Source organism: Oncorhynchus mykiss, chromosome 13 (assembly GCF_057628025.1).
Source record: "Oncorhynchus mykiss isolate SJ-2025 chromosome 13, ASM5762802v1, whole genome shotgun sequence".
In the NCBI taxonomy this organism is placed as follows: Eukaryota; Metazoa; Chordata; class Actinopteri; order Salmoniformes; family Salmonidae; genus Oncorhynchus; species Oncorhynchus mykiss.
Window position 1 is genome coordinate 61,998,871 of NC_143034.1, and position 12,103 is coordinate 62,010,973.

At 48.9% G+C, this 12,103-nt stretch overlaps 1 protein-coding gene across 1 annotated transcript in view; it reads left to right on the forward strand.

Annotated features, from left to right (window-relative positions):
- Positions 1–12,103, forward strand: part of LOC110539012 (voltage-dependent T-type calcium channel subunit alpha-1I) — a 137,691-nt gene that overhangs the window by 83,043 nt on the left and 42,545 nt on the right. The window contains exons 20-25 of the mRNA XM_090197059.1: positions 4,428–4,554; positions 5,142–5,267; positions 6,375–6,464; positions 6,835–7,027; positions 7,968–8,119; positions 9,009–9,118. Coding sequence (XP_090053185.1) covers positions 4,428–4,554; positions 5,142–5,267; positions 6,375–6,464; positions 6,835–7,027; positions 7,968–8,119; positions 9,009–9,118 — 798 coding nt within the window. The remainder of the gene's footprint in view (positions 1–4,427; positions 4,555–5,141; positions 5,268–6,374; positions 6,465–6,834; positions 7,028–7,967; positions 8,120–9,008; positions 9,119–12,103) is intronic.

Consider the following 12,103-nt stretch of genomic DNA (forward strand, 5'->3'; position numbering starts at 1 on the left):
CATGTAGGAAGGACATACTACAGACACACTGCACCCCCTCATGTAGGGAGGACATACTACAGACACACTGCACCCCCTCATGTAGGGAGGACATATTACAGACACACTGCACCCCCTCATGTAGGGAGGACATACTACAGACACACTGCACCTCCTCATGTAGGGAGGACATACTACATACACACTGTACCCCCCCATGTAGGGAGGACATACTACAGATACACTGCCCTCATGTAGGGAGGACATACTACAGACACACTGCCCTCATGTAGGTAGGACATACTACAGACACACTGCCCTCATGTAGGGAGGACATACTACAGACACACTGCACCCCCTCATGTAGGTAGGACATACTACAGACACACTGCCCTCATGTAGGGAGGACATACTACAGACACACTGCACCCCTTCAGGTAGGTAGGACATACTACATACACACTGCACCCCTTCAGGTAGGTAGGACATACCACAGACACACTGTACCCCCTCAGGTAGGGAGGACACACTACATACACACTGTACCCCCTCATGTAGGGAGGACATACTACAGACACACTGCCCTCATGTAGGGAGGACATACTACAGACACACTGCACCCCCTCAAGTAGGTAGGACATACTACATACACACTGCGCCCCCTCAGGTAGGTAGGACATACTACATACACACTGCACCCCTTCAGGTAGGTAGGACATACCACAGACACACTGTACCCCCTCAGGTAGGGAGGACACACTACATACACACTGTACCCCCTCAGGTAGGTAGGACATACTACAGACACACTGCCCTCATGTAGGGAGGACATACTACAGACACACTGCACCTCCCCCATGTAGGGAGGACATACTACAGACACACTGCACCCCCTCATGTAGAGAGGACATAGTACAGACACACTGCACCCCCTCATATAGGGAGGACATACTACATACACACTGTACCCCTTCAGGTAGGGAGGACATGCTACAGATACACTGCCCTCATGTAGGGAGGACATACTACAGACACACTGCACCCCCTCATGTAGGGAGGACATACTACAGACACACTGCACCTCCTCATGTAGGAAGGACATACTACAGACACACTGCACCCCCTCATGTAGGGAGGACATACTACAGACACACTGCACCCCCTCATGTAGGAAGGACATACTACAGACACACTGCACCCCCTCATGTAGGGAGGACATACTACAGACACACTGCACCCCCTCATGTAGGGAGGACATATTACAGACACACTGCACCCCCTCATGTAGGGAGGACATACTACAGACACACTGCACCTCCTCATGTAGGGAGGACATACTACATACACACTGTACCCCCCCATGTAGGGAGGACATACTACAGATACACTGCCCTCATGTAGGGAGGACATACTACAGACACACTGCCCTCATGTAGGTAGGACATACTACAGACACACTGCCCTCATGTAGGGAGGACATACTACAGACACACTGCACCCCCTCATGTAGGGAGGACATACTACAGACACACTGCACCCCCTCATGTAGGGAGGACATACTACAGGTACACTGCACCTCCTCATGTAGGGAGGACATACTACAGGTACACTGCCCTCATGTAGGGAGGACATACTACATATACACTGCCCTCATGTAGGGAGGACATACTACAGATACACTGCCCTCATGTAGGGAGGACATACTACAGACACACTGCCCTCATGTAGGTAGGACATACTACAGATACACTGCCCTCATGTAGGTAGGACATACTACAGATACACTGCCCTCATGTAGGGAGGACATACTACAGATACACTGCCCTCATGTAGGGAGGACATACTACAGACACACTGCACCTCCTCATGTAGGGAGGACATACTACAGATACACTGCCCTCATGTAGGGAGGACATACTACAGATACACTGCCCTCATGTAGGGAGGACATACTACAGACACACTGCACCTCCTCATGTAGGGAGGACATACTACAGATACACTGCCCTCATGTAGGTAGGACATACTACAGACACACTGCACCTCCTCATGTAGGGAGGACATACTACAGATACACTGCCCTCATGTAGGGAGGACATACTACAGACACACTGCACCTCCTCATGTAGGGAGGACATACTACAGGTACACTGCCCTCATGTAGGTAGGACATACTACAGATACACTGCACCTCCTCATGTAGGGAGGACATACTACAGACACACTGCACCCCCTCATGTAGGGAGGACACACTACAGGTACACTGCCCTCATGTAGGGAGGACATACTACAGGTACACTGCACCTCCTCATGTAGGGAGGACATACTACAGGTACACTGCCCTCATGTAGGGAGGACATACTACAGATACACTGCCCTCATGTAGGTAGGATATACTACAGACACACTGCACCTCCTCATGTAGGGAGGACATACTACAGACACACTGCCCTCATGTAGGTAGGACATACTACAGACACACTGCACCTCCTCATGTGGGGAGGACATACTACAGGTACACTGCCCTCATGTAGGTAGGACATACTACAGATACACTGCCCTCATGTAGGTAGGACATACTACAGACACACTGCACCTCCTCATGTAGGTAGGACATACTACAGATACACTGCCCTCATGTAGGGAGGACATACTACAGACACACTGCACCTCCTCATGTAGGGAGGACATACTACAGGTACACTGCCCTCATGTAGGTCGGACATACCACAGATACACTGCACCTCCTCATGTAGGGAGGACATAATACAGATACACTTCACCCCCTCATGTAGGGAGGACTAACTACAGATACACTGCACCTCCTCATGTAGGGAGGACATACTACAGACACACTGCACCCCCCCAGGTAGGGAGGACATACTACAGACACACTGCACCCCCTCATGTAGGGAGGACTAACTACAGATACACTGCACCTCCTCATGTAGGGAGGACATACTACAGATACACTGCACCCCCTCATGTAGGGAGGACATAATACAGATACACTGCACCCCCTCATGTAGGGAGGACTAACTACAGACACACTGCACCCCCTCATGTAGGGAGGACATAATACAGATACACTGCACCTCCTCATGTAGGGAGGACATAATACAGATACACTGCACCTCCTCATGTAGGGAGGACATACCACAGACACACTGCCCTCATGTAGGGAGGACATAATACAGATACACTGCACCCCCTCATGTAGGGAGGACATACTACAGATACACTGCACCTCCTCATGTAGGGAGGACATAATACAGACACACTGCACCCCCTCATGTAGGGAGGACATAATACAGATACACTGCACCTCCTCATGTAGGGAGGACATAATACAGATACACTGCACCTCCTCATGTAGGGAGGACATACCACAGACACACTGCCCTCATGTAGGGAGGACATATTACAGATACACTGCACCCCCTCATGTAGGGAGGACATACTACAGATACACTGCACCTCCTCATGTAGGGAGGACATAATACAGACACACTGCACCTCCTCATGTAGGGAGGACACACTACAGATACACTGCCCTCATGTAGGGAGGACATACTACAGATACACTGCCCTCATGTAGGGAGGACATACTACAGATACACTGCCCTCATGTAGGGAGGACATACTACAGACACACTGCACCCCCTCAGATAGGGAGGACATACTACAGACACACTGCACCCCCTCAGGTAGGTAGGGCATACTACAGACACACTGCCCTCATGTAGGGAGGACATACTACAGACACACTGCACCCCCTCAGGTAGGTAGGTCACACTACGGGGAGGTTCACATAATGTCCTTGTCCCATAGTGGTGAAAACAGACTAGTTGTGCAGTATTGTTTCTTTGGTGATTTTCGGTCAGTTTAGTTGGTTAGGATCCACATTAGCTGTTCCTCATGCAGTGCCTACTCTTTCTGGAGTTCACTTTCCCTTATACCTGAAAGACCAGAAAATGTCACCTTTGACATTTAGATTTACCCTCTCTGAGTCAGCTGTAAATACTGTATTTTGGGATGCACTCCTCTTACCAACTCTCCATCCCTTTCTACCTCTCTTTCTCTCTCTCTTGTGCTCTCCCTCTGTCTAATCCTCCATCTCTCTCCCTCTCTCTCTCTCCCTCTCTCCCTCTCTCTCACTCCCTCTGTCTAATCCTCATCTCTCTCCCTCTCCCTCTCTCCCTCTCCCTCACTCCCTCTGTCTAATCCTCCATCTCTCTCCCTCTCTCCCTCTCTCTCTACCTCTCCCTCTCTCTCCATCACTCCCTCTCTCTAACCCTCCATCTCTCTCCCTCCCTTTCTTTCCCTATCTCAATCTCTCTCTCGCCATCTCTCTCTGTGTCTCTCTCCCTCCATCCCTCCTTCTCTCTCTCCCTTCATCTCTCTCGCTCGATCCCTCTCCTGCTCTCTCTCTGTTTCTCTTTCTACAGGGTGATCAGTCGAGCCCCAGGTCTGAAGCTGGTAGTGGAGACTCTAATAACGTCTCTGAAACCTATAGGAAACATTGTCCTTATCTGCTGTGCTTTCTTCATCATATTTGGTATCCTGGGGGTTCAGGTAGGGGCTGTTATCTTTGGAGTACTTGTCTCTCCATCTTTCTTGCTCTGTTTTCCTTGTTCCTTCATTTTATCAATATTTCACATTCCCTGTCTTTCTCCTCCAACATATACCCTGTCTTTCTCCTCCAACATATACCCTCTGTCTCCTTCAACATATACCCTGTCTTTCTCCTCCAACATATACCCTGTCTTTCTCCTCCAACATATACCCTGTCTTTCTCCTCCAACATATACCCTGTCTTTCTCCTCCAACATATACCCTGTCTTTCTCCTTCAACATATACCCTGTCTTTCTCCTCCAACATATACCCTGTCTTTCTGTGTCTCTGTTTCCTCACCTTCCTCCCACAGTTGTCTGTCCCTCAGTCTCTGTCCCTTCTCTGTCTTTATCAGTCTTTGCCACCAGTCTTCCTCTATCTCTCTCTCAATTCCCTAAATCATTCTTGACCATCTATGTAATGACCTCCATATTATTCCATCAAGTGTGTCTATCCTTTGATAATGACATATGAAAGAAACCACTTATATAGTAACAACAATACATCTGAAGTGGCTCTGTCCATTGTTCCCATTGTTCCCTGGCAGCTGTTCAAAGGGAAGTTCTTCTACTGCTTTGGCCCCGACGTCAAGAACATCACCAACAAGTCTGACTGTCTGCAGGCCAACTACAAATGGGTTCATCACAAGTACAACTTTGACAACCTGGGACAGGTAAGGATTTCTCCCATTATCAATTTCAGACGAGGTGTCAAACTGATGGACATGGTGAATGGACCAGTATGAAATACTGAACTGATGGGCATGGTGAATGGACCAGTATGAAATACTGAACTGATGGACATGGTGAATGGACCAGTATGAAATACTGAACTGATGGACATGGTGAATGGACCAGTATGAAATACTGAACTGATGGGCATGGTGAATGGACCAGTATGAAATACTGAACTGATGGACATGGTGAATGGACCAGTATGAAATACTGAACTGATGGACATGGTGAATGCACCAGTATGAAATACTGAACTGATGGACATGGTGAATGGACCAGTATGAAATACTGAACTGATGGACATGGTGAATGGACCAGTATGAAATACTGAACTGATGGACATGGTGAATGGACCAGTATGAAATACTGAACTGATGGACATGGTGAATGGACCAGTATGAAATACTGAACTGATGGACATGGTGAATGGACCAGTATGAAATACTGAACTGGTGGACATGGTGAATGGACCAGTATGAAATACTGAACTGGTGGACATGGTGAATGGACCAGTATGAAATACTGAACTGATGGACATGGTGAATGGACCAGTATGAAATACTGAACTGATGGACATGGTGAATGGACCAGTATGAAATACTGAACTGATGGACATGGTGAATGGACCAGTATGAAATACTGAACTGATGGACATGGTGAATGGACCAGTATGAAATACTGAACTGATGGACATGGTGAATGGACCAGTATGAAATACTGAACTGATGGACATGGTGAATGGACCAGTATGAAATACTGAACTGATGGACATGGTGAATGGACCAGTATGAAATACTGAACTGATGGACATGGTGAATGGACCAGTATGAAATACTGAACTGATGGACATGGTGAATGGACCAGTATGAAATACTGAACTGATGGACATGGTGAATGGACCAGTATGAAATACTGAACTGATGGACTGATGTATGTTTATATTCCATGTCTTTCATGTGTGTTCTGTCTGTCTGTGTATGTCTGCATTTCTGCATGTGTGTGTGTGTGTTCTGTGTGTATATGTGTGTGTGCGTTCTGTACCACAGGCTCTGATGTCCCTGTTTGTGCTGGCTTCAAAGGACGGTTGGGTCAACATCATGTACCATGGCCTGGATGCTGTAGGGGTGGACCAACAGGTAACTAGTCTAATAGTGGTCATCAAGTCTATCCATTATATTTCTATAGATGTATTATTTTTTCAGTTGTGTTGGCTGACTGATCTATCAGAGCATACTCAACTCCTTCTCTCCCGCTCCTCCTTCGACTAAACACTCACATGCACCACTCCTCTCTCTCTCCCTCCTTCTCCCCCTCCCTCGCCCCTCCCTCCCCATCTCTCCCTCCCTCTCCATCCCCCCTCCCTCCCTCCCTCTCTCCCCCCCTCTCCCCTCCCTGCCTCCCTCCCTCTCCATCCCCCCTCTCCCCTCCCTCCCTCTCGCTCCCCTCCCCCTCTCCCCTCCCTCTCCATCCCCCCTCTCCCTTCCCTCCCTCCCTCTCTGCCTTTAGCCAGTGATCAACAACAGTCCATGGATGCTCCTCTACTTCATCTCCTTCCTCCTCATCGTCAGTTTCTTCGTTCTGAACATGTTTGTGGGCGTGGTAGTGGAGAACTTCCACAAGTGCCGTCAGAACCAGGAAGTGGAAGAGGCTAAAAGGAGAGAGGATAAACGACGGAGACGCATGGAGAAGAAGAGGAGGGGTAAGGGAGAGACGGGAAGAAGAGATAGTACAAGGTGCCTGGAGAGAGAGAGGGCGAGAGAGGGATAGAGGGAGGATGAGAGGGAGAAAGGGAGAGAGGGAGTGGGAGGGAGAGAGGGTGAGAGGGTGAAAGGGAGAAAGGGATGGAGGGAGGGTGAGAGAAGGTGAGAGGGAGAAAGGGATGGAGGGATGGAGGGAGGGTGAGAGAGGGTGAGAGGGAGAAAGGGATGGAGGGAGGGTGAGAGAGGGTGAAAGGGAGAAAGGGATGGAGGGAGGGTGAGAGAGGGTGAAAGGGAGAAAGGGATGAAGGGAGGGTGAGAGGGTGAAAGGGGGAAAGGGATGGAGGGAGGGTGAGAGAGGGTGAAAGGGAGAAAGGGATGGAGGGAGGGTGAGAGGGTGAAAGGGAGAAAGGGATGGAGGGGGGGGTGAGAGAGGGTGAAAGGGATGGAGGGAGGGTGAGAGAGGGGGAAAGGGAGAAAGGGAGGGTGAGAGAGGGTGAAAGGGATGGAGGGAGGGTGAGAGAGGGTGAAAGGGAGAAAGGGAGGGTGAGAGAGGGTGAGAGGGTGAGAGGGAGAAAGGGATGGAGGGAGGGTGAGAGAGTGTGAAAGGGAGAAAGGGAGGGGGGAGGGAGGATGAGAGGGAGAGAGAGAGGGTGAGAGGGACAGAGAGAGGGTGAGAGGGAGAAAGGGAGGGAGGGTGAGAGAGGGTGAAAGGGAGAGAGGGAGAAAGGGTGTGAGAGAGAAAGGGAGGGTGAGAGGGAGAGAGAGAGAGAGAGAGAGGGATGGGGGAGAGAAGAACAGACAGAGATAGATCATCAATGATTGTGTGAATTGTTTATGAGTATTACTCTTGACAGGAGGACATCACAGGAATGCTTTTGAATAGTGTACAGTAATACTATGTATAAAGCACTATTACCTGTGTTTGTCTCCCCTTGCCAGATGCCCAGAAGATCCCCTACTATGCCAGCTACAGCCCCCTCCGCCTGTGGATCCACACTCTGTGTACCACCTACTACCTAGACCTCTTCATCACCTTCATCATCTGTATCAACGTCATCACCATGTCACTGGAACACTACAGCCAGCCACGAGTAAGACTGGAGGGAGCGGTGTACATGTGTGGGTGGGGGTGGGGGGGTACAGAAAGACAGAGTGTCATGAGTTTTCATGTACACAGTACCATATGTGACTCCTTCTCTCTGTCTCTCTCTCCCCTTCCCTCCCACCTCCTTCTCTCTCTCCCCTCCCTCCCACCTCCTCTCTCTCCCCCTCCCTCTCACCTTCTCTCTCTCTCTCTCTCCTCCCTCCCACCATCTCCTTCTCTCTCCCCCTCCCTTCCACCTCCTCTCTCTCCCCCTCCCACCTCCTTCTCCCCCCTCCCCCTCCCTCCCTCCCACCTCCTCTCTCTTTCCCTCTCTCTCACCTCCTTCTCTCTCTCTTCTCCCTCCTACCATCTCCTTCTCCCTCCCCCTTCCTCCCACCCCCTTCTCTCTCTCCATCCCCCTCCTTCCCTCCCACCTCCTCTCTCTCCCCCTCCCACCTCCTTCTCTCCCCCTCCCCCCTCCCTCCCTCCCACCTCCTCTCTCTCTCCCTCTCTCTCACCTCCTTCTCTCTCTCTCTCTCCTCCCTCCCACCATCTCCTTCTCTCTCCCCCTTCCTCCCACCTCCTTCTCTCTCTCCCTCCCCCTTCCTCCCTCTCTCCCACCTCCTCTCTCTCCCCCTCCCTCTCACCTCCTCTCTCTCTCCTCCCTCCCTCCCACCCACCATCTCCTTCTCTCTCTCCTTCTCCCTCCCACCTCCTTCTCTCTCTCCCCCTCCCTCCTACCTCCTTCTCCCACCCACCTCTTTCTCTCTCTCCCCCCCAACTCTTTCTCTCTCTCCCCCTTCCTCTCACCTCCTTCTCTCTTTCCCCTCCCTCCCTCCCTCCTCCTCTCTCTCTCTCCCCCCCCCCTTCCACCTCCTTCTCTCTCTGTCTCTCAGTCTCTGGATCTAGTATTGAAGTACTGTAACTATTTCTTCACATCCACCTTTGTACTGGAGACCCTCCTGAAGCTCACCGCCTTTGGCTTCCGACGCTTCTTTAAAGACAGGTAGTTACAGGGCCACACTGACTTACTGAATAAACACTGTATTCACTGCTGCACTGTGTGTGTGTGTTTGCGCATGTCAGTCATCTCAGTGTGTATGATTCATACAGAGTATATGATTCATAGCTGCCCTTCTTAACCACAACTCCATTAGAAAATAGTTATTCTGACTTCAATGGTACTTCCTGGTAGTGTCATAGCTTTACTATAGCTGAACTATAGCTGGGATACTTCAATGGTACTTCCTGGTAGTGTCATAGCTTTACTATAGCTGAACTATAGCTGGGATACTTCAATGGTACTTCCTGGTAGTGTCATAGCTTTACTATAGCTGAACTATAGCTGGGATACTTCAATGGTACTTCCTGGTAGTGTCATAGCTTTACTATAGCTGAACTATAGCTGGGATACTTCAATTGTACTTCCTGGTAGTGTCATAGCTGAACTATAGCTGAACTATAGCTGGGATACTTCAATTGTACTTCCTGGTATTGTCATAGCTTTAATATAGCTGAAATATAGCTGGGATACTTAAATTGTACTTCCTGGTATTGTCATAGCTTTACTATAGCTGAACTATAGCTGGGATACTTCAATGGTACTTCCTGGTAGTGTCATAGCTTTACTATAGCTGAACTATAGCTGGGATACTTCAATTGTACTTCCTGGTATTGTCATAGCTTTACTATAGCTGAACTATAGCTGGGATACTCTCTGGATAGTCATACAGATACTGTTGAGCTACTGAATAAACACCATCCGCACTGCTACACTGGGGACACTGTGTGTGTTTTCTCACTCTGTGTGATTCATAGTAGTAATGCCACAGCCGTAATATAACCAGGATGCTCTCTCTGTACTAAATGGTACTAGTAAAGGTGACTGAATTAAATACGCTGCACTGGGGACACTGTTTGTGTCATCTCACTCTATGATTCATAGTGTTTGCTGTACTGTAGGTAGTTAAAGTTAGGGTTAAAGTTAGGTTGACAGGTTAGGGTTAAAGTTAGGTTGACAGGTTAGGGTTAAGGTTAGGTTTAAAGGTTAGGTTTAAGGTTAGGTTTAAAGGTTAGAGTTAAGGTTAGGTTTAAATGCTAGGTTAACGTTAGGTTTAAAGGTTAGGTAGGTTAGGGTCAAGGTTGGGTTTAAAGGCTGTGCCAGCTAGTGACCACTCTGCAGAGCTGCCTCCAGAACAATATTCATGATGCTAATCTGCTATACTTACATTGTGTGTAGATGTATCATTGTCCATTTCATCAGATGCAGAATAACTATAGTTAGTACACTCCTCTATCCTCATCTCTGACCCATCTCTGACACATTCCTGACCCATCTCTGACCCATCTCTGACCCATTCCTGACCCATCTCTGAATCATCTCTGACCCATTCCTGACCCATCTCTGACCCATCTCTGACCCATCTCTGACATATCTCTGACCCATTCCTGACCCATCTCTGAATCATCTGTGACCCATTCCTGACCCATCTCTGACCCATTCCTGACCCATCTCTGACCCATCTCTGACCCATCTCTGAATCATCTCTGAATCATCTCTGAATCATCTCTGACCCATTCCTGACCCATTCCTGACCCATCTCTGACCCATCCCTGACCCATTCCTGACCCATCTCTGACCCATTCCTGACCCATCTCTGAATCATCTCTGACCCATTCCAGACCAATCTCTGACCCATCTCTGACCCATCTCTGACCCATCTCTGACCCATTCCAGACCCATTCAGGACCATCTCTGACCCATTCCAGACCCATTCATGACCATCTCTGACCCATTCCAGACCCATTCATGACCATCTCTGACCCATTCCTGACCCATTCATGACCATCTCTGACTCATTCCTGACCCATTCATGACCATCTCTGTCCCATTCCAGACCCATTCATAACCATCTCTGACCCATTCCTGACCCATTCCAGACCCATTCATGACCATCTCTGTCCCATTCCAGACCCATTCATAACCATCTCTGACCCATTCCTGATCCATTCCAGACCCATTCATGACCATCTCTGACCCATTCCAGACCCATTCATGACCATCTCTGACCCATTCCTGACCCATTCCTGACCCATTCCTGACCCATGGTCTCAATCAGGAAACAGAAATCACAGAAGAATCTCTCTGCCTCCATACAGTCTAATATCTCACCCTCACTGTGAGCAATATGGTGGAGCAGTGATTTCTCCCATTCTATTATTACTGTTATTAATTCAATTACACCCACATTACTGTTAACAGGACCCAGATCAACCCACTCACAGATACATGGAGCATCACTAGAGCCATTCCTACTCATTCTCTTTCTCTAATTGTTTTCCCATTCAACATAATGGGTTACTGATGAAGCAGATAGATTGTGGCTGATGTTGGATATCAATTAATTTCATTGACTCAGTACTGAATGGTTGGTGCTGAACTGCTGCTGCTGTTGACAACACATACACGTTGAAGATGTTGATGTGAACAAAACACAAACATTTACCTGGTGCTTTAATGGTACTGACCCATTTTCTATGATGGAAGTAGAGAAAGAGGGAGAGGGGGTGGGAGGGGAGGGGGGTAGAAGAGAAAAGAGGGGGAGGAGGGGTCGGAAGAGAGAGAGGAGATAAAATAAATGAGAAAGAGGTAAAGGATGGAGAGAGAGAGAGAGAAAAAGGAAGAGAGAGTACAGGGGGTAGAGAGAGAAATGTATGTTAGTGTGATTGGGAAGCACCTCGTCTCTTTTCTGTGGCATCTGGCAGGACAGTCTCTCTGCGTACTCAGTCTGAGTTTTCTCAGCATGTCTTAAACTGGGACATAGTGGAGATGCAGGCAGGTGGAAACATTCTGGGTTACTGGGCACACACACACCACACACACCACACACACACACACACACACACACACACACACACACACACACACACACACACACACACACACACACACACACACACACACACCACACACACTAACACACACCACACA